At 27.3% G+C, this 25,193-nt stretch overlaps 1 protein-coding gene across 1 annotated transcript; it reads right to left on the bottom strand.

Moving 5' to 3' along the window:
• Positions 1-574: 574 nt before the first annotated feature.
• Positions 575-24,692, bottom strand: LOC129988214 (eukaryotic translation initiation factor 3 subunit B-like). The gene is made up of 18 exons (XM_056096381.1): positions 24,458-24,692; positions 21,865-22,060; positions 17,657-17,776; positions 15,612-15,669; positions 13,937-14,065; positions 13,109-13,266; positions 11,183-11,320; positions 10,913-10,979; positions 10,780-10,826; positions 8,255-8,489; positions 8,004-8,076; positions 5,518-5,640; positions 5,296-5,374; positions 3,470-3,608; positions 3,216-3,341; positions 1,673-1,750; positions 1,002-1,110; positions 575-888 (listed from the first exon to the last, which is right to left on the bottom strand). Exons 1-18 carry the CDS (start codon positions 24,588-24,590, stop codon positions 788-790), a joined length of 2,109 nt encoding a protein of 702 aa, XP_055952356.1. The 5' UTR covers positions 24,591-24,692; the 3' UTR covers positions 575-787.
• Between the last annotated feature and the right edge of the window lie 501 nt (positions 24,693-25,193).

The following is a 25,193-nucleotide window of genomic DNA, read 5'->3' as shown; positions in this document are numbered from 1 at the left end:
ACTAAGCTTTTTTTCTCAACACAGGGGTGCTGGTTTAAAAATATAATCTATAACAAACTTATTTTCTTTACGAGAAATAATTATTTTAGAGTTATTAATTTATTATATGAAAAAAAAAAAAAATTGAAAAGGTTCCAGAATTTGATTTTTTAAAAATATTAGTTTTATTTACTTTTTTCAAAATGACACAAGGGTTATTTAGGGATGGTGTGGCTATTGTAAAAATTCAAACCAGTCTGCTTAGAAAAGGTCAAATTTATAAAAAATAAATGTTGAATGAAAGAGGAGTAAATGGAAAATTTCGAATTACATATTTGTAATATAAATTTTGTGAATTTTTATTTCAATTTTGAAATTTTATTAATAATAAAAGCAATGATGTCATTTTTGCAAGTGAAACCAAGATGAATACATAAATTATTTCAGAGCTGTTTTATACATGCATTAGTTTTCTTCCCAAAAGGTCGTTGATAGTGGTGACAATAGTACAATTTTCTCTTCTTTTAACGAACAGGCTTTAGCAAGATACATGAATTCCGATTTCATAACATGTGAAATGAGATGTATCAGAAAATTAAAAATTAAGTTCCATGCTTTATTTTACAGTCATGATTTCAAATCCAACTGTACAGAATTTAACAGCACACATTTTGGATGTCATTTAATGAGTTTTAAAGCTGAAAAATAGAGTCCAGTTCACTATGTTTAAAACTGAGAGCATGGTTTTCTGTTTCATTTACAAAAGGTAAAAAAAATTTTCCACGTTCTATGAATTTGTTCAAATCATTTAGTCATCTTCAATTATAATAACTTCTTCTTTAACAAGGAATTCAACAACTTCTTCTTCTAGATTTTCATTATCAGCATCAAGCTCATCTGTGTCCACTCCTAGAGAATAAAAAGAAAGCATTTTGATATTTATCACCAGTGAGAGGAATGGAAGAAAAGTTGAAAATGGGCAAGAAGTGCAGAGAAGGTCTGCAGCAAAGGAAAATTCTCACCATTTCGAAGTTCTAATCGATATTTCTTCTTCGTTGAAAACTCATCCAGCCTCTTCTGTCTAAGACTTCTGAAGTCTTCCATTAATTTTCTACGTTTTTCAACAATTTCCTAAAGCAAACAGAATATTTTATATATGTTTTCATTTCAAAATGAATAGTCACCAAGGGTTAGGAGATGCTATGGAAACTATGATTTTTTTTTTTAAAGAATTCAATGTTTTCAAGCATTATTATAGGCTATTGAGATATATTAAATTTGAACTTGCATTTCCATTACACACAGAGAGAGAGAGAGAGAGAGAGAAAGAGATGTACACTATAAATTATAGTTAAACACAAAGAAATTTAAATTCAGTAAAGGAGAGAAGAAACACTCTTTCAAAATTAATGTTTTTTAAAACATTTGGAGCAGCGAAATTTATTAAAGACAAAGAATAGTAAGGTATATTATTTTTTCACAACAGCATGATAGTATTATTACATAAAATTTTATTAACACTTTAAAGGACACTGTTATGGTATGAAGTACTACTTAATCTACCACAGTATAAAATGCCTCTATTATATTCAGATAAAATACTTATTTTAGAAATAACATGATATAAATCTGAAAATATTTAGCATAAAACAATACGTTTAAGCAAATTTAAAATAAAATAACATTCACTTACTTTAGAGGCCTTTGATAGACTCATTCGATCTTTTATATCAAACTGAGCACTATATTTTTTCAAATTTTTCTTAATTTCCTGATGAAAAAAAAGAGAGTGATAAATTTGCATTTTTCTCCAAAAAACATACAAAACACAATTAAATTCAATCACAATAAAACAAAGTATGTAAACTAAACTACATTTTTAAAGAATATTCCCAATTATTTTGCAATATAAATAAAAATTTCAAACAAAATAATCAGATGCCTTCAATCTAGGTATTATGAGTATTGATGAATTGGAAGTTAACACATATTTTAATAACAAACACATGTTGAAATATATATATATAAATGCCCTAAATTTGATTCTATTTTTGAAAAATTGTAATAAATATCTTTGCATACCAAATCTTTATATTTCCAAATCTAACAAGATTCAATTTTACAGCGAAATCAGAGCAATAAATCTAAAATCTTTGGAAAGAATAGTTTGGTATGCTCAGTGTATTCAGAACTATGCCTCATAATAAACTAATATCTTTGTGAATCAATTCTATTTAAACTCAACTTAATTTGGATAAAGAAATACAAATTTTTAGATATCAAACAAAATTCTAAAATTAAACCACTGTTCAAAAATTAAATTCTGAAACTGAAAAGAACTAATATTATGACACTAAAATAATATATACTGAGGACAATTCCTTCTCATATGTTTGTTATATTTTGATGACTGCAAATAAATAATTTATGTGAATTGGATTACACTTTCAAAACCTTATTACTGGAAATAAAAGAAGGGCAGAGAAAGGAAAATACTATTTCTTGAAGGTGGCTAAAGAAATAAAAATATTTCACACTTCAAAAATTTAAACATTTTTCTGACTTATGGCTATTAATTATATTACTTTTTCTGAGTGTTTGCCTAATATACTTAAAATGCAAATAGTCAATCATTTATTTCAAATTTTCATGCAGATCAGCGAAGACTACTATAGCAATTTTGAACATATCCAATAAGAATTTTTCTCACATCCTTATAAAAAATAAACTCAAGTGCGTTGGCTTATATGATACAAAGCAGAAATCCACAAAAATTTTTTTATTCGACTGAAGGAAAATTGCTACATTCTCAAAGTCAAAATACTCCCTCATTCCTACATTCTTCAAAATACTCCTCCCCCCCTTTAATACATCTTTCCGCACAAACCTTTTCAAGAATCACGATACCAACTTCGTTAGATCTTTCTTATGAATACTTTGAAAAACATTTATAATTTGATAACATACAAAACTATAGATTCCTTTCAAAATTTTAGAACTTTTTTTTTATTTCCTGCACATACATACGAAATAAATCTAGGCTATAAAAAATTTAGAGCTCATCAATTTCTTAATGCAGTCTCAAGATTACCTTTTCTTTAAAAAAAATAATCTTTATTTACTTTTTGGGAACAAAGAGTAAAGAATTGGCCATTAACAAAATGTGTATTGAATTAAGAAATATCTATGACAACAGATACAACTACGGTAATTTTTATTAAAAATTATTACTCTACCTTAATTTTTTCTTCTGATAATAAAGTTGGCGGCCTTGGACGCCAAAGCAATTGACAATATCTTTCCAAGTCATGTTTCCTCAGAAGTTTGCCTTGGAAGGACCACAACCAGAATGCGTTGTCAACCTATATTAGAAAAAGAATAAATACAAAGAAAATAACAGAAAGCTAATGGAAATGTCTTAATTTTCATTGTGACATTTCTTTATACTTTTAATTATTTACCGGTAGAAGAATCAAAAAAGTAATCATACCTTGTGCATCCACCAACTGATGCCAGTTACGACATATCTGCCAGTTGGGTCCCATTCTACATCAGTGGCCATAAAATGTTCATTCTGGGCCATCACAGTAAAATCAGCAGTATCAATAAACTCCAATTTTCCACTCATACTGGGCAATAAAAAGTATTCAATATCAGGCAATTATAAACAAATAAATAATTTTTTTAAAACAATTGATGCAAATAATTTTAATTATTAGGCATTGATTTACATAAATTAGAAGACAACAATAAAGACTGTATTCCAATACCAAGATAATTAAATAAACAATAAAACAAACAAACACAGCCTTAAAAGAAAAATTCAAAATTTTCTTCAGTGTGTGATGTGATAAATATTTAATTTTCAATTGATTGCTGCATATTTCTTAATTTATGAAAGTCCTTTCAAATTAGGGGAAATTATTTAATTAAAAACTTATTAATTAATTCTTCCAAACAATCTGCACCTTATTTTCATTCTAGAAAATAAATATAGACAATTCTCCAATGTGGTTAATTCTCTCCTTATATAAAAAAAGTTATTTAGCTAAAAGATCGGCAACATGTCTAGGCTTGATCATATGATGTTTTCTTTCCAAAAATAAAAACATGTAAGTTTTTGGTTAAGCACTTTATTTTGACTGTTTAACATTATTACTTGAAAAGAAGTTTCAGCCATGCTACAAATATGAAAGAAGATAAATTCGATGGAAAAATTAATCATCTAAAGAAAGTTTAAAACGTGATCAGAAGAAAAAAATAAAAAAGTAGTAGATTAATATAAGACATTTAGCATGCTTGTATATATGTGAATGGTTAGAATGATATTGATGATGAAGAAAACTGTCTTGGAAACCAATGGCAGAAATTAACATGGAATATTTATATTACCCTTATAAAATGTAGAGTATATTTTAAAATTTGAATATTTAATTTATATTTTGACATGAGACTATATCAATTTTTTTAATGTCTTTCAGTTGTTTTAGAGAATCCTAAAAGACATCAATGCATTCATTATTTACATAAATGAAAGCACCTTGTTCATCTGAAAACGAGGTCTTAACTTCTGTGATTTTGTCCGATAATCTCATTTGACTGTTGAATTTAGCCTCATAATACTTTCATTACACAAAAACTGCCCTTTTAAGAAAAAAAAGTTTTAATTTTGTATTGAAGAAGGTGAAACCGTCAAAATGAAATCAATTTTAGATTTTTATTAATTTACAAAATTAGCCCCCCCCTTTTTGTAATTATACCAAGATGTAACACAAGTTTTTTTTTAAAAATCATTAAATTGCCCCCAGGTTCTCTTATTAAACTCTTGTAATTCTTTATTTCGTTGATTCTGCATTTTCATAACTTTCTTTTAATTCATTTGTCTCTAAATATAGACCCCCCCCCCCAATTTTTTTAAGATAAAAAAAAATGTATTCAGTATAATTCATTTTAGTCCGATTTAAATTAAAAAATTATAAAAAAATGAATTAAGCTAAACCATAAGACTTCAAACTGGTTCTCCAGGGCATTGACGAAGATTAGCAAGCAGTGAGCTCAGCCACCTAGTATTTATCAGAAGAATGAAAATGTTCCGTTTAATTCCCCCCCTCCTATTTTTTCTTTTACCAAATGCTAAACATTTAAAAATGACCAAAAATATAAACTGAAATTTCATAAGTTAATATTCAATTCTGAATACATATTTATTCCCACCTATAGAAAATTCGCTTTATCTTATAAGGAACTCTTTTTAAAACATATTTTCGTATTTAGAAATAAAAGGTAAGAGAAAAAATATTTTCCACAATTACTTACGATCTCAAACCAGCTAGCACAATAAACTGGCCATTTGGAGACCAAAACAGACGATTACATTGTTTCCTTTCAAATTTTTCTGGTAAGAAGGAAAGAAAAAAAAAAGAAAAAAAAGAGCAAAAATTAAATTATTTCAATATATAATTCAAAGTTTTAACTTTGCTGAGTCAATAAAATGAAATTAAAAAAAAAAAAAAAAAAGAGAGAAAGAAAGAAACCTACTTAATAAACTGACTGTTCCGCCTGGTTTTATTCCGTAAAAGCTAACACAGATGTTTGGACTATCTCCATGTATTACAGCAAATTTATTTCCAATAGGTTCCCAAGCAAAAGCAACAATACTATCTAATAAATGAAAATTATAAATTAATTATGCTTTTCATATACTGGCTAAATTAATAAATATAACCAAAATAGAACATATGGTAATTGAAAATACAATAAGTAATTATTTATACTCTTCCAATAATAAACACAGGACATATAATTTGCTAAAAAAACTATTTAATAAGCTCCTTAATACAGATAATTTTGCCACTTCCTTAAACACTGCACATGCTCTCCATAAAGAATCATATTTTCCCATAAAGATTTAACTCATCTGAATAACAAAAAGATAAAATTAACCTTTGATTTTTAAGACAAGACTTTAAATTTTTGTCATAACATAACACGATACACGATTTATGGATATTTTTGTATACTTATCTTTACTTACAATTGACAAGTGTCCATAACCACATATTTTCTTTAAAAAAAAAAAAGACAACTAGTTTTATTTAAAAATAGTTACAATTTTGAGACCCAATTAAATCTGTCAGGACTGCATAAATACACATAAACATTTACTGCCCATTTATTTATTCAAACAATTTTGAAGGCATATTTTGTTGCCTGTATACATTTATGTATTTATTGTTACAATAGGCAATTTGCGCAATTATGAAATGTTAACGGATGGAAGGGTACCTTCTGATACTATTTCTTTGTATTCGCAGAAAAATTCTTCAACCAACTGGAATACAAGATCTTTCCTATCAGTCCATTTTATTAATATATTGAAACTCTTCAGGTTTCTATCAAAAGCATCAATAGTTCGGTTGTTCAATTTTTTTTTTTGGAAAAGGGGGGCACAGCATTGTGCCAGCTTAGCAACCGAGGCTGATTAGTTATACATGGGTTTGCAATCAATGGTTGATTTAAATTTGCATGCAGCTGAAGAAGATAACAAATTTCGATTGTTGCATGCATATACAGAGAAGTGAATGCCCCCATCTTTTTGCAATACAGATGCATCTGTCAATGCTAGCATGGTGTCATGATAGATATGTTAAGTACTGTTTTTCTTTCTTTATGTTTATGAGTAGTTAACCTCATGCAAAAATAAATTCCTTAGTTTCATTTTAAATGCAACTCAATCGTCATTGTATGGATCTCTTTCTTTAAAAATTAAATATATCAATTTAGATAAATTTTGCATTAGTCCACAGTGAGGATTAGATTTTAAGATGATTATATAAATTCCCTTGCAAAAGAACTGTTAAAAAAATTTAACCATTATTTTTAATCTTAAAAAAGGAATTGAATAGGGTAGGGGCCATTGTGAGAAATGAAAAAGTAGCCTCATTGTCATATGATAATTACCCAAGCTAGAAAGATTCGACCTCAATCTTGTTAGATGATAATGTTTTAGGAAAGAAAAATTCCTCAAGGAATGATGCAATTGAAAAGGAGAAATTTCGTTACAAAAAGTGTGGTAAAGATTTTTTAATCATTTATCTCAATGTATCAAAAGGAGCTTGGGCTCTTGCACCTCAACATAACAGATGATAAGACAGTGCGGAAAGTATTCAGAAGCATTTCCTCTAGAAAGTAGAACTCTTACGAGGTTTATTGGATTGTTCTTCTAGTGCAAGATGGATGCTAATGAGAATCTCCACAAAGCCAGACTTCAGATAGTAAGTATTTAAAATTGTGACGAAAAAAAATCTTGAGAAATACCATGCATTTCAATTTAATAAATTTTTACCAGACTGTTTAAGGAACAATTGTCAAGCTATTTACAGATGATGCTATGATAAATTGACATTTGATTAGATATCAAACTTGCATCCAAAGAAAACAATCTGAGCTGTGTTCGAAAATCACAGTTTCCCATAAAGTGCCACTCCACTTAGAACTAAAGAGATAAACTTTATATATATTTTAAAAAAAGAGGCAAATATTATAGGAGAAAGAAAAAGAGTAGCCCAAAGTCTGTCATAGTTGTAGCAGAAAAGATCAGATCCAAATGTCTGGATTATAGATAATGCAGTTACAACTTTTTCTGTTCAGATTAAAAAGTTTTCTAAGTGTAATTCTTTTAATCACATTGAACATATCTACTTTAGTAAATAGCACTACTTGTCCACTATAAAGGGGCTGTAAATTATTTTAGGTTGAGACTTTCTCCTTGAATAATGCTATTTATTATTTAAAAGGAAGTCAGAATTTATTATCCATGTTCAAGCTGCATAACGAAATTAAAGGTTAATTGGAAAGACAAGAAAAATTTCAAGTATTAAATAAAACCAAAGACTAATGATTTCTTATTTGAATACAATGAAAATCTAGAATGACACTTTTCATCATTTGAAAGAAAACTCTCCTGAAAACAACTGCCTAAAAACCTAACTGAATAATGGCAAAATGTTAAAATTATACTTCACCTTTAATTTCAATACTGTCTACAGGAATGTTCTTCTCCCTCATGTGGAAGATTTCAAAGTTGTAATACATGCCCTAATGTAAAACATTCTTATGAGCATATATATACACATCAATGTTAAAAATACAAACAACAAAATTTACAGTTCATTAAATGAATTCCACATTCTACTGAACTATTTAAAATGTAAATGAGATAAAATTAGTTAAATTTTTTTTAAATGCAATAATAATAATAATGATAAACACCTACACTGTATTTCCATTCATTTTTTTCTTTCTTTGCTTTAGTATATCTGTCAACTTTAACACCTAAATAACCACCTGATTTTTGCCAATGCATCACACAATCAGCAACGCTGAAGAGATTCTTTGATCTAAGTTCCACACGACTGGGAATTTCTAATAAAGTGACTCTAGCTGGGACATCCTTCTCTTCAGCAACCCAGTAGGCAATAACATTTTGAGACGGGGACCATGTAAAATTTCTTGAAAAAAATCAAAACATTAAAAACTACAGAATTATATTAGATTTAAATGTGCTACAAAAAACATGCATTTTTCAGATAATAAGTGATCTTAGAATATATATATATATATATATATATATATATATATATATAATAAGACTTAGGTAAACAGAATGTTTAATTCTAATATGAAGACAATCTATTTAAAAATAATAATAAATGCCTCAAATACATAACAGTAAGGGTTAAAAGTAAGACTTCCAAGAATTATTATATAATCTAAAATTATGTTATTCCGGCAAAATTTGATCAGCTTTCCTTAATAATATAATTCAATGAATCAACTTTATTTGTTTAACAATTTAAGCATAATCACATATCTGACATGAATCGACAAAATGATGGGTAAATGTTGTGCAACAGAATGGCCATAATTTCTACTTTTTGATTTCTTTTGATATTTCCAAATTTTATATTTAACAAAAAAATTCTTAGCATTTTTTACAAATATATTTAAAAAAAAAAAATCAAAGATTTCTCATCATTTTCTTCCTGTTTATTTATTGCAAATTACATTCCAAACAGTAGATTAAAAAAAAAAAAACTACTCTTTTTAATTAAAATTAATACAATATAAACAGATTAAAATAAAATGAATTTTTTTAATCAGATTTCAGATAAGCTTCATTTTTGTAGACATTTCTCCATTTTTTTATACAAATATTTTATCTAAATGTATTATATACAAAATAGACAAAAAGAAAAATGCTTGCTATTACTATTTAAGCATTATACTAATTAATTTACAGTAAATTAGTATAAAACTGGTCAATACTTTACAAATCTAGTTAAAATAACTGACAATAATTTATCTTCTACAATTTTCAGTTCATTAAACAAGTTTTCATTGCTTCAAAAATTATGTCTTGTTACAGTATCAACAATCTGGTTTACACAAGTTTCAATATGAATTCATCCAATTGTTAGCTCAATTCTGCACATTACTGAATAACCCACATTTATCCATCAGTAGAAATTGCATGCTTTTTTTTCCAACCATCCAATTAATTCTGTTTAATAATGTCACAGCAAGCTTTTAGAAAATAGATTGACTCCCACACCTAATAATCCTGAAAAGTAAAAAATTCTGACTGTTGGTTCCCATCACAAGACTCAGAGAAATTCACAGTAGCAAGAAAAACTAAAAATCCTTTCCTTTAAATTCAAATCCAGAACATTCTGGGACTATAACCACTGATGGAAGAAATTTTTGCAAAGTTCAGTAAATTTAGGACAAATTGAAATCACAGAATTCATAACTTATTATTAACTAAAACAAACCTAAGAGCCATTACATTGGCTTCAACTGAAGATAAAAGTAAGCTAATTAAAGAATGACTGAAAAAAATTAATTAACAACTAACCACAGAAACACAAAATGTATGCCTTAAGTACATCTTTGTGTACGTTATGACCAATCGAAAGCTATAAGCCATGATATCATACATGGATTGTACAAAAGAAGAAAAAATTAGCATAAAGATAAGAATCTTAATTTCCAAATTATGTTGCCTTTTCCATAGAATACAAAAGAAAAATTATTCTGGCTGATTATACCAAACAACTTGGTATTCTGGGGGGGGGGGGGGGAATGCGAGTGGGAACTTTTGGAACATATACATATATATCCACATAAGTTATCAACATTTTATATTCTGAATATTAATATAATGTTATTCAATTATTTTGATCAAGAGCATGAATACTAAAAGAAAATTTAGCTGTGATGTCATTTAAAACAAATTAACAAATATATAATACCATAAATTTTACATTTTGAATAATATAAACATACAGAAAATAAAAGTAAGACAGAAATAATGAACTAGTTAGTGAATCCATCATAAATTAGATGCATGAAAACAACGTTTCAAAATTGAAGAAACTTCTCAAACAGGGTGTCAAAAACCAATCCCATGGAAATTCAATAAAACGAAATGCAGATGGCACTCATTTCTGCCACAATAAAGATTGAATTCCTTTGGTCAGCTCAGTGTTCCATTCTACTTATGAAAAAAGACTGACAAACTGTCATGTCCAATATGATTTATGAAAGTAAAAATAGAATTCACTTTTAGAAAATATTTCGTAGGTTTTCTCAGTAGCCTGGCCACTCTGTACAAGTAAAAACAATACCATTCGATTAATAATCTCCCCCCCCATTTAAATCTGCTCGGGCAAATATTCCTTTAAATTTCACAGTAATTTTTTCCCCTCCCTTCAGACACAGACAAACACACTAACTTACTTGATTCCTGAAATTTTCAAACTTTTCTTCCCCAGAAGGCCAAATGACTAAAAGAAATAAAAGGAATTGAATTGAATTTCTTTCTTAGGAAACCTTTTTATAATATTTTTGTATAGGTGAAAAGGTTACTTACAGGTGTTTCATATATGCTCAATGTATCTTTGCTAATCTTGGCGAAGTATTTGTCATCATGACTCCATCTAAAAAAAAATAAATAAAAATTTATCCCTAAAAAATAATTATAAAATATAACAACTAAACTTATTATATACTTAGAATTTCAAATATTTCAATTATATAAAAATAATCTTATAACTATATCAATCCATTAATTTTCATTTGAAAGTTAAGCATTCTAAATGAATTTTTGATTTCCACACCAACGATGAAAAATAATACATACTTGAAAATTGGCCATGTGGCGATAGGCTGAGTTTCTGCAAGAAAACTTCTCTTTTTGAGTCCTGTCCTAATTTCCCAAATATTAATACAATGAGGATCTTCTCTAGACTCTGGAATATTGCTAAATGTAACTATATACCTGTAAAAAAATATTAACATGCAGACATTAATTGAAATTTATTCAAAAGATTTATTTTAATAGCAGGCAGGTTTACAAATATACAAGTTTCAAATAAAACTGTAATAGTTATAATTCAGTTGTTTGTTACAACATACATTTCTAGAAATGACTAGTGTTCTACAGATGTTAATAAAAAAAAATTATCCTACTTTTCTATAAAAGTTGACTTATTAAAGTACACTTATCATATGCTTGAAAAATGTTAGTGTATGCCAATAATAAAATTGACTTCCACTAATCCTGCTTATAACCAATTCATATTCATTTGACAATTCGATAATCAAAGATACAAGTATGTGCTTCACACTTGTCATAGAATATGTTGCATTGCCATGAGCTAAAATTGACTTTTTCTTTCTTTTTTTTTTCATTTTTCTTAGACTGGAACCAATAATATTCACCCAAAAATAATCTAAGCTCGAACTTCTATCATATGATTTCAGCAGTTCATTCAATCCAGGATTTTTAATTACATTTTCAGACTGGAAGTCAATTTTGCCACCCTCAAATCCAATTGCCCCAATATCCAATGATTTGCAATTAGTATTTCCAAATATAAAAAACGACGCTTTGAAACAATTTTTTCATTCAATATAATCACAGGATCTAAAATTCTTTCAGTTAGCGTAAATTTTATTGGCCAGCATTCACTTTTTTTTTTTTAACCTCCTACAAATCTTTGTAAAGCTAATCCATAGGCTTTAAAAAAATTATATTTATTATTGGATTATCAGTATCAGTAATTGAAGTATTGTTATGCAAAATAACCTTCCTCACAAAACAGATTGAATATATTTTAAATTGTTTCATATCACAATGCTGAAAAGGAGATTCCCCTTGAAATTCAGATATAAATGGTTCAATGACGATTGTCAAGGTCTTAAAGAAAGTCAACTTAGGAATTAAGAATTCATTTTTGATACATGAATCCACTATCTGATAACTTTTAGAAGAGTTTAATTTTAATGCTTTCAACAACAAATATGTATTTCCAAAAATATTTTAAAGAAATGCAAATGCTCATCTCAACAACTAGCATATTTTCACCCCATCCGACTGAACACATTTTTTTTTTTTTTTAAATAAGATCTTGGTGTTAGTATAAAAAATATAATCAGTTGCAAGAGCTGGCACATATTTAAATAAATTACACAAAACTCACAGACATACAACAAAATCTCATTCAGCTACAGCACAAGCTGCTTTAAATGCACAATGAAAGAGTGCAAGTCATAGTCTCCTAAGTTTAGAATAACTGGCTCCAATGTTAAACAACTATGTTCCTTTCTGAAATTATTCAAAAATTTAAAATTGATATTTGGATCTTCCATGGATAATCTTTCCTTGATCTAAATTGTTCAGCACTGTTTTAAATGCTGCTGTTAGATCTTCAGCACATGCATGAGGATTATCAAAATAACTTCTTTTTCCCCTTCCAGTTTTAGAATAAATTTCCTAGACTTTTCACCGATCTTTCCCTATCTCCTTAACCATTCCTGATCAGCTGACCACCTTGTATAAAGTAAAAATGAAGCAAATAGTTATTATAATACTAAATGTTAAAAAAAGAAAAGAAAAGAAAAAAAGAATTTCTGTGACAATGTTGTAATATAAATTTTAATAACTATTTGAAGAGTAATAAAATGATTTCCTTGAATTTACATGGAGAGATTGTATTAATTCAATTGTATTAAGTCAACTTAGAAGAACTTTTCATTTTGTGGATAACAAAAAGTAAGAACTTACTTTTCACATGGTGAAAAGCTGATACATTGAACATTGTTGTGTTGAAATTTTACAAATTGCTCAAATTTTTCGCCTACCCACAAAGCCACACCTCGAAAATGGAAAGTGGCTAAGTAAGTTCCCCGTGGTGACCACTCAACATATGTTTCAGTCCAGGACTATTAAAAAAAAGGCGTTTAAAATAAGTAAAAGTAATAATACTTAAAATATACTAAAATAGATACAGACACCAAAGTAATCAAATACATACACAAAAAAATATATCAACGAATACTTGTTCCTAGATAGGAGTTTCCTTTCAATAACTTAAAATTATAAGTTAAAATTCAAACAGAGTTGCATAAAAAAAATAATAAAGACACTATAAGTGATGATGCCTTTTTATATTAAATTTTAAATACTTAATTTTTAATAAATTCTAACTATTTTGGCATTTTTAAAAGATACTTTTAAAAAATCAATTTAATTCAAAGTTTTCAAGCAAAATTTGTAAAATTATGGTATTTACAATGGTATTTATTTACCAATTTAGCAGTGCATTAAAACTTTGTAGCTGAAAGTATTATTAAAAACATGTTCCACTTGAAAACAATTCATAATTACAAATTTTAAGAAACAATGATAATCATAAACATAAAACAATTTTTTCCACACATTAACTTCAAAAACAAACATACAAGCACTTATGACAATGCAAAATTAACTCAAACTTAACAGGCATATCATTTAAATAAATGCTTCATTCACATTTGATTCTTTTCTGTTTTTATGCATAAAAGGAATGAAAATATGAACTTCCCTGAACAGCATTATATTAAATGAACTCACTTCACGTTCTTGAAGAAGTGTGGGTTCTGGATTGGTATTCAAATAAATAGCTGTTTTAGCTCCTCCATCAAACATCACACTATACTGGTCACATGCATCTGGTTCTTGGAGCCAGTATCTAAGATTACCCTACAATTATACATTACGAGAATAGTAAGCAATAAGTAAGAGAAAATAGTAAGAGATGATAACATTAAAATTTTTTTAATACAATAAACTTCATAAACCTTCGATTTACTCTGAACTTGAACCTCTAAATGCCAAGCACGTAACTGATGACAGATAACTGATAAAAAAAATAATTCATCTTATTTTCTGCTATTTATTTATAAATTTAACAAACAGTCAAACAGAAAATTCACTGTAATCCTGAATCTCTATTCAAATATTAATTGTAGCCTTAAATGAATATTCTTTGTGATTGCATTATTCAATAATTATGATTAAATTTCCAAAAAATATGAATAAATCTTTAAAGATTTATTCTTTGTCTTATTTAATACAACTTGTTCTACTTGTATAAAATTTTATTATTCATGAAGAATTCAAAATATTTATTCATGTTTGTTCGATGGATGTTGCTTTCTTTTAAATATTGCTAGTTATGAATTATTGAGCATCTTAATTTGCATTTCATAACAATAAAAAAATTATGAATAAATATACCCATCCTTCAAAGTTACTGGTAGATGCTGATGAATGCTACGAGGTTCACAAAACAAAAATTATAATTAAAAAGCAGATGAGTTATAGCTCAGTTTTGCTTCCCCTGTTAGTTTCCTGTTTTGTTAAAAGTTATTTAAGATTTCTCATCCAATAAGTACAGTACACTCCTGAGTATCTGGTTCATGATTATCCCGCTTCTATACTATCAGGCCAATTTTTCTTTTGTCATAATTAAATGAGAAAGGTAAGGTTTGCATTGGCAACACTGCCAAGGCATTGGAAGTGGACATCTACTACAATTCCTCCTATGTGTAATGTGCAAAAAACAAGTTGTGACATAAGTGCATAATGGACTGCAATTGTTGCAGCCGCTCTTGATTATAGATACACAGTATTCGTAAATTGTTCTTGGGGTATGCTTAATGTTTCTTTAAGTGCACCACAGTGAAGAATTCAAAATGCAAGATAACCAAAAAAAGTTGTCGTGACTATGGAGGAGAAATTACGCCCTATACAGCAACTAGACTCTGTTGTAACAGGAAAAACCAGTAACTGCTTCTATGAATCAGTGGGCTGCATTCACATTATATTTAGCTTGAGATAAATGGAGGGTTTAGTACTCAATACTCTTCCACCACATTAGGCCTGATATCCCGGAGTGTACTGTAATAAGAATTTGTTTCCTCTTGTAGAAGTTGCTTTTTATCTAAAAATTATCCTTGAAGTTGCTTCAATGCTGCTAGAAGAAAAATTAAACAATTTGCCTTGTTTTAATAATATATATAAATTAAGCAATAATATATATAATAGTAAGCAAATATATATTACATATATTTGTTTTCATGTCCTTTTAACTAACCTACTTAAAAAATTACCAAGAAAAATATTTTCAAAATCAAAATAAAGAAAACCTTTTTCATACATCCACTAAAACATAGAATTAATAGAATAAACATTACACAATATTTTGATAAAATGAATTAATACTTAAAATTAAATCCTTACTTACATGATCAGTATACGGCTGAGGTTTTGGAGGTTCCCACTCATCAGGAATATTTTCATATCTTAAAGGGAAAGAAAATAAATCAGAAAATTTTTTTATTTAATAAATAATAAATAAATGCTAAATATTAAAAAAAATTATAATATCATATATGTATTCCAAAGACAAACTGGCATTAACTTTAATGTCAATATGGATGACTAAATTATCATTGGGTGAGTTCATATGCTTATTATTTGTAAGTTGGATGACCAATCAAAACCAGTAGATTGTCGAGAAGAAGGAAAAAAAAAAAAAAACGATATATTATATATATATATAATGATAACTTTAAATCTAAATTAAATCCTAATTAACTTCCAAATTTGTATCTTAATTTAACCCATATTAACTTAATTCGAAAATCTTCTCTTTTTTTTCCTGATCTAATTCCACTTTTTTTTTTATTTAATTAATACTACACGAGCTCTACAATAGCTGAAACCGGCAAGCTTCTGGAACACAATACTCTGATCGAAGAGATAATCTGTCAAGCTAAGTGAATTCTTTTATAAGACACTTATATTCCCCTTACCCTTATCGGCACATGTAAAGAAATTCCTATCAGAATCTCACAATATATAATCATGGGGATAAATATTTCATTCGCTCTTTTCTTTTTTCACTCTTGTGCTGTGATTGACGTACCTCATTGCTTCTACATAAATGATGCCTCCCAGGATGGAGTAAAAGGGAATTTTAAAAATTCAAAGTATCTTCTCTCTCTTCTGTCATGAAACTGCTTAAAAATATGTGTTTTATAGATGCTTATATTTGTAAGTTTGATGATCAGTCAAAGCCAGTGGATTCTCGATAAGAAGGGAATAATCGACATATCATATACTTTGATAAAATGCTAAGAATTTTTATATATGAAATTATTTTTAATATAAAACTCAAGCAATTTCTTTAGGTCAAAAGTTTCAGCATCATAAATTTCCTTGTTTTCTCTGGTGGTTGAATCATGCGTTAAAAACACGAAAACAAATATAAATAAAGAATGGTTATCATGCAAAGCTTTTATAAATAGTATCAAATTAAGAAGTAAACCACCTTTGCAAACAACAGATCAGGCGATACAGTCATTAATTTTATTATGTATATTCAATTTTACTTCGGAAGAAATAATACAGAACTGTTCTCAAAACACAGCGTCTACTAAGTTAAAACTAAAATACATTGTTATATACATAAATCTTCTATCTTATCTTTTCTATTAACAATTGGCTTTAAATAAATAAAAAAATCTATAAACTGGCTTCAAACAAAATTATATTCAGTCAAAAAGAATAAAGAAATATTAAGCAACAAAATATCATAACATTATTTTAAAGAAAGAAAATATAGAGATGTTAAGGTGAAAAAAATAAAATACTTGATTATTTAAATGCTTTAAAAATGAAATTTTTAAATAAAATTTGCATTTAATTTCTTCAATAAAAATTTTTGTTATGCAAAAACTTTTTTTTTTTAATTACAACTTGAATTTCCTTTATCCAGTAAATTACACCCACTGCCCTCACGCTGACTGGTCCTTGCAGCTTTCATTTCAGAACTTCTCCCAATCAACAATTACAGACTTCAAATTTAGTTCCATTTCACTCCTGGAATCCTCTCTGCAACTAGGCATTCTGACTAATTCCTCCCTTTTAGTTCCTTAATGGCCAGTCTCAATATCTTACTTCCCGATTTTGCTGATAATTTTTTTTTAAATGTAAACTGCTTTCATCTCTTTCCATTGCACTTTTTATTTTATAATAATAAAAACATATTCCCATTTAAAAAATTCTCTTCACCCATATCATGCTAAATTATGCTTAACTTTTATTTTAAATTTCATTATATAATAGTATTTAGCATGCATATCTTTCATTTAAAATAGTTGGAGCAGAGGTTAAGAACCACTTAATTCAAGAATTCCATTAATCTTCATCCCATTTCGGCATTGTAAATAATTTCACAAGCTAATATCAATCATACAATTTCATGAATAAGCTTAAACAACATACTTTTCATAGTCTGTGAAAGAGTTCACTTTAAATATGTGACTTTTATCCAGCTTGTGCCCATTTGTTAATCTAACAGCTTCCAAAGCATTTTCTGGTGATGCAAATTCAATGAACACATACCTACAAAAATAAATCATTTTAGAAAAAACAATAAGCATTTCCCTATTCTTTTATCATTAAAAAAAGTTGTTAATGTATTTTGTATTACTAAGCAGTAATGTTTTTAAATATTAACAATGCTATTTAATTTCAGGCATCTCTGCCCCATAAAATGCAGAACTCTCTAATTTTACATTTAATAACATGAATAAAAAGTATGCACAATCATAAAAGCATTTTCCCGATTAAAAATCAATGCATTCTAAATGATGAGTTTATAACAATATAGAGCTAAATGCAATTATATCTATAATATTTTGAATTTATATAATCACATTATATTTATAAATGAAACTATTGTATGGTAATAAAATATAATACATACTGTACCATGTAATTAGCAACTGGCCAAGCATAATAAGGCTCTGTTTCATCTTGACTAACCAAAAACAAGTATTCAATTTGGATTTAGTATAAAAAGTCCCCCCCCCCCTCTCTCTCTCTCACACACACACACACAAAAAGACATGTGAAGAACTTTTATTTTTTTAATTCTATTTATAGATGGAAGCATTCCAATAGTTTCAATGCCTGATATCAAAGCATTCCTTTTAGTAATTGAAAAACATTTAATAATAATTTTGTTAATACTAATAAACATTTAATTGCAAATTTATAAATACTAATTAAAGTAAAATCTAAACAGTTCATATTCAAAGAGAGTAATCATAATTCCATGTTTAGAGTTGTTTTTGAAGTTTAGTTCCTTTAAATATTCAGATACAACAGATACCAAATTTAAAAAAAGTTTTTAACATAAACACTAAGAAGGAAAATAAGAACTATTAACTGAACAATAGAATAAATTTATATAAAAAGTGCTTGAGAAATTAAAGAATTACAATACATAAAAATAAATGAATTAAAAGAAAAAAGATTGCTAAAAAGTTGTCAAAATAAAAAAATACAATAAAAATGGGAGAAAAAAAAAAAAAAGACTGTCAGAGGGGAAGGAAGATACATCTCACTAAAAAATAAAGTCATGTAAAAACTTTAAATATATATTATTTTTAATGGTGCTGCCTCTTTTTTGGCATAATTATTTTATCCATTCGAACCTTCTGTTATTTTTTCCCCTCCATTTTCGAAATCATTTACATTTATAGAGTATTTCTAAACTTTTTTCTTTATTACTATTTCCTTACCGAGTTTCTTCGTGGAAGAAACCACGTTTAAAAACAAACTGAAGTGAGCTGACTTTTCCCGAGCCTACAAGTTCTTGTTTCAGCAATATAAAACCAGTTTCGAAACTGTTTGTATATTATAAGCATTAGACGTAGCCGTGTTTTGAGTGTGAATTGATAAAAATATGTTGCATCTAAATTAAATAAATATTTTAAAATACAAGTGATTGTATTTGCTGTTGGATTTAATCATCCTTTTGAGTAATTCACCGAATTAAAGAAGAAATTGGGTAGATTTAAAGGGCCTGATATATCGAAACACTTCTGAAGTGAATTCAGATGTAATATTCTAGTAGCATTTTCTTGGTGACCATGAATTTTGGTACATGTTACTATAAATGGGGTTCTCTCAACCAAATGCTCAACAATAGACTATTCTTTGCCTATTATTTTGTAATTAACTGTGTGAATACTTAAAGACTATGAAAGCAACTAATTATAGATTTATCAGCTTACTAAGATGAGTATATTTTTCTATAGTGAACAATTTAGGCTATTAAACATCTATTAATAGTTAATTAAATAAGTTTACCAGAATCAAAAGGAGATGGTAGTTTTAATAACTGGCGAATTTCAAGTGTAAAAAAACTCTTCACCCTCAGTGCTTGTTAATACATTTGTAATAAAAAATGGCAACCTATTTCCTTCAAGCAGTTAGATTAATCCAGGAGATGTATCGCGGAAAAAGACTTTGAAGAAGTAATTTCATTTGCAAATAATTAGCTGTTTATTTAAGTCTTTTTTTAACTTGATTAAAAAATTCTTTTACACAATCATTAGAATAATCTATACTTATAATAAAGCTCAATGTGTGTGTGTGTGTTGGCGCTCTACAGGCCAGACCGTTTGACCTACAGCTACCAAATTTGGTACATGTATACCTTGGAGGTTGGGAATGTGCACCTGGGGTTCCTTTTTTCGAATTTTTAATTAGAATTTTAATTATTAATTAAAAACTAACTTTCCCGCCAAAAAAATCTTCCATTTTCCCCACCTCCAAATGAGAAAGGCTTTAATTTTTTTTTCTCCCAACAGTAATGAGGCTAGGGTTAAAATTTTTCAGCGGATTATTTCAATCGATTCTGTTTGTTTCTTAATGTTTGATGCATTTAAAATTAAACATTGTTAATTAATCGATCTTTCAGATTCATTCTGAAGTACTTTTGAATTAAAATAAAACAGAATAAAGGAAATTAAAAATTTCTAATCCGCATAGCGTTACCCCAACTGGCGTAGAAAAAATCACGTATTTGCATTACGTAACTGGGGAAGAAAATTCACGCATGCGCATTCTGTTCTGATTGTTGCCATGACAACCGTTATCAATGGATGATTTAAATTATTTTTTAGTTAGTCGCATGCTTTTGTAAGTAAATTGTATTTATGTTAGTTATATATTTTTTGCATATGCTTATAGTTTTAAATACATCGTTTTTTAAATAGTTTTTTTAAAACCTGTTTTCAGCCATTTATTTTAAACGATTCGTTTTATTTTCTTAGTGTTTGATGCATTTAAATTTAAACATTGTTAATTAATCGATCTGCTCATAATGAATTTAAGAAAATTTCGTTGACAAACTCTTGAGATATTACATAAATTAAAAAAGATATTCTTTAGTGCCCATAAAGTTTAAACGCTGAGTGACTATTTTCAGTAATCAGATTATAAAAAAAATGCTTTGTTTCAGTAAAAAATATTATTATATTAATTGAAGATTAATTCTTTCCACTTTAATTTAAAGCATAAATTCTACGGGTGCTAACAGAAAATGAGAGATGCATATTACGTTATTTTTGAAGGCCTTTATAATATTATGAATGAATTATATGACAATCAAAATTTGAAGTTTTAAAATATTTTGATGAAGAAGCTATTAAAGTAGAAATTGTATAAAATATTTAATTATTAAAATTTTAACGAACACTAAGATTGGCGAATCGGCTGGTCGCCAAAGGCGGCTAGTTTATTACAATAAATTGAGTTCCTACACCAATAAACCTTTTATTCACATATTTCTAACTTGCATCATTCATTACATTGATGCTTAAAAGTCTGATCTTTACCTTGCAACAATTCTTGTTTTATAAAGCAAGATTTAAAAATTTTTAATTTAAGATTTAAACACATATTCATATTTATTTAACAGAAGTAAAAGCTGAAGCATAAAAATGGAAATTTATGAATTTCTTCCTCTACAGTAAAACAATTTCTAGATTATTCTATATTTTCTTCTGTTTCTGTCCATAGTCAGATTTATAACTTCAATACTTTCTTCATTTAAACTACCTCACAAATCAACCATTCTGTCTTATATTGAATATATTTTAAAGTAACATACAATTTAGCCATTGTGACCAAAGGATGTATAATACGTAAAAGGCAGAGCCTTAATTAGGCACAATATGTATACTGCAGCATTATAATATAATAGACAATGATTATAAATGACATTTAATGCAGAAAAAAAAAAATCAAATTCAATAAGAAACATATGTAAATCCTATGTTTCAAAATAATAACAATTATAACTTTAGATACCTATCATAATTAATTAGGTGCAGCTATATAATATACTTATATTATAAACTTTAAAAAATCCTAATAAAAATAATCCAAAGTATCTTGCTTTTATAAGACCTGGTTGCTTTATAAGCTTGTTTTCAAAGATAACTTTTCACACACAAACACATACCAAAATACAAGAGACTATATTTAAATTATGCTTTCAAATGACAATTTGTTTATAAGAATACTTGTAATGAGTTCTATTTTGAAAAATCGAATATTTATATAATTTTTTAAATTTATTTATTAGTTTTAATTTCACAAAAATAGTAAAATAAATAAATAAAAAGTCAACCTACCCTTTTGTAACATTGTTTTCATCTACAGGATAATCAACAGTCAATATTTTTCCAAAATTAGAATAAAATTTATGTATAACATTTTTTAGTTTATCGACTCTTTCTGGTCCAACTTTTGGTATACCATCAACGATAATTACAGACTTAACTCCATCTGTTTCTCGTGGTTTGTTCTTTAATAAGTCACCTAAAAGTTCTAAAAATAAGAAAATACATTAAAGTAATATTTCAATACTTATAGTAAAAGAGTTAATGTTCCATATTAATGCTTCATACACAGAATATCATATATTATTATTACTATTATACATTATATTATTACTAACAGCTGTATCAATACTATTACAAAATAAAAAAATCTTTTTTAAAATATTGCAGCAAAAAACATAAAACTAATTTTCACTTAAAGTACTTTATTCTAAAAACTATATAAAAACAAATCTTCCAATAGAAGTTTTTGTAAATAATGAATCGCATGTGAAACCTTTAAACCCTTTTCATTCTAGAATATTTATAATTTGTGAATGGTTACAATTGATTCAGACAAAAAAAACCTATTAAATAGAAAAATAAACATCAATAATCACTAACGACATAAAATTCAATAAGTTCACATTTAAAACTGATTATGTAATAAAAATAATTAGCAGCATACTTCATGCATAAAAATTTATAAACAAATAATAATTATCGCAGAAGATTTTTTTTAAAAAAAATTTAGTAGACTTTATTTACGAGAAAAGTAAAAATAAGGCAAGAGGTAATCCACTATCAATTTTCAGATATGGAAACTTTTTGTGCTTTTCTGTATGCTTCTCAATCTCATCTCAAAGGGATATATAACAAGATTTAGGACTAAATAAGAAATATTGAAAAGCACATCTCTCTCAGCTTCTGGTAAATTAAATTATCTGAAAGTGCTAATCTCTGGATTCTGAAACAAATAGTATAATATTTCATATAATCAAGATATTTTAAAAATAATATTATTCATACACAATAATATAAAAACAGACAATGAAGTTTTGCCATAACTTTCATAAATATAGAATGCTCATAAAAGGGAAAAAAACATGTTAAAAGCTGCATTAATTTTAACCAAAGATTTGATTGATTTTTTTTTTTTTTTGGCACAAAGTGAAAAAATTATTATTAACATTCTTTATAAGTAAAATAGAGTAAAACATAAGTAAAACAGAGCATTATTAATATTCAAAACTTTGTATATGATCAAGCATGCTAATGTATAAGGTAATATAAAACAGCTTAATATACAAATGAAAACAAAAGAAATCATTGTTTTAAAAGAAATAAAAAAGCAAATTTTTAAGACAAATATATGGTAAAAGATATGTAGCATTTAAAAGTATTTCGAATAATTCTTTCCCAGCAATTCCGGGTTAGTTATATACAATGAATGTCAAAAGCCGGACATTGAATCAAAATATGACAAACTGTCAATTCAGAACAGCATGTGGCACATAGGTACCCTTTCAACAAAAAGTGGGCAATCCGAATATACATAATATGCAGGTGAGATTATACAAAGTTTTGTAAACATAATACAGAACCTAATTACAATTACAAGTAATGAAATCAATCTGAATATACGGAAGTTGAATCAAATTACATTTACACACATTATTGCTGTTTCCTTCCAAAAAGAAATTACTGGAGATGATTAAACAAAAACTACATGAAATACAGAAGAGTAAACTCACCACGAAATAATTTCTAACTAAAATAAAAATCTACATGGACTGACATCTCCCATCACAATGCCTTCGATAGAAAACACAAGTTTAATATAATATGGTGATGCATCTAATTTTTAACCAAATAGTTCAGAAGTAACACAGTTCTAAGATCATTACTGAGTTACAAATCATGTTTTTTTTTGTTTGTTTTCAAATCAATTATAGCATCCATAAGGCAGAAAATATTTATGAATTAATACATCTATGTCTGAAATATATTTTGTAGTGTATTTCTAGTAAAGATAAAAAAATTTTGTTTGCGGTATAATTCACAAAAAATTAGCAAAACTATTATTTTAGTACATGCTACATTTTTGTATAAGTAAATAGTTTAGACTTGTAAGGTCAATAATTGCCTTAATAAGCTAAAGAATTCATTCTTAAGAATAAAGAAATTTAAGATAATCAATCCTGTTTCCTTTCCTCTCATTAATAATTTACTAAGTCATTATCTAAAAATAAAAATTTGTCCATTGTAAAATTCATATTGAGCAGATACTTGTCAGTTTATGAAAATAAACATCAACTCATTATGTTCATGCTTTTAAGAGTAAAAATATATAATCCTAATATCTACTATCTATGACTCATTGCTACTGAATTTGACCGTACTTAATAAAAATAATCGACTGAAAACTATTTCCGATAAGTGGGTTACAGACAAATAACCATATGCTTAAGTTAATTGTGCAAATTATAAATATGCAATTTCATAACAATAGGCGAGTGCAAAATACACTTTAAAGCGTAGACAAAAATGCAAACAAAACTTAATAAATTTAAACGAAATTAATTCGTTTCTTTTAGACTTGCAGTATTTAAAGACGCAAACTTACCTTCATCGGATATATCATCCACAAAATCTTCAGGATCATCAAAATTTGGTTCTTCAACACCATTTTCAAAGTTGATACCTGAATCTGGACTTTTATTGGATTCTGGATGATCTGTATCTCGATCTTCGGCCATAGTTAATTTTCGATATACGAACACGTTTTTCAAAGAATTTAACACGTTTCTCCGTTCTATGAGGCCGCCATGCTATACACCGAAAACCTTTCAAGGGACGTAAAGAGCGGCCAGCACTGAGGCAGAAATTTCTTTTCAATATTTTTAAAACTTAATAGAGACAAATACAAAATGATCTTTTAAATTATTAGTAAAAAGCTTCAAAAATTCTTATTTAAAAAATATTTATTTTACATATAATATGAAAGAAGAATCCTCTAGTAGAGAATTTTTTGTTTAACTGAGTTGATTTCCGCAGGAAAGATTGAAGGACATAATTGAATGGAGGTTTAAGTAATGAATTCTTAAATTTAATGCACAATTTTGAATAATATAGTTTTCTAAATACGAATGAAAATCGAACTTCCTTTGGATTCTTTAATTATTCATCATTTATGGATATATATTTATAATTGCATGTAATAGTATATTAATGTCTAGGCCAGTGTCAGTTATTAGAGACTCATAGTAAAAATATGAAATATATAAATTGAGTTGTGTTAAATACAATAAATTATGTTGCGCTTGTGGTTGGAATTATAAATTTGATATAAAAGAATAGTA

The sequence above is a fragment of the Argiope bruennichi genome, chromosome 10, assembly GCF_947563725.1.
Source record: "Argiope bruennichi chromosome 10, qqArgBrue1.1, whole genome shotgun sequence".
In the NCBI taxonomy this organism is placed as follows: Eukaryota; Metazoa; Arthropoda; class Arachnida; order Araneae; family Araneidae; genus Argiope; species Argiope bruennichi.
Note: the sequence above shows the minus strand (reverse complement) of the source record. Positions and strands in the feature narration are given on the sequence as shown.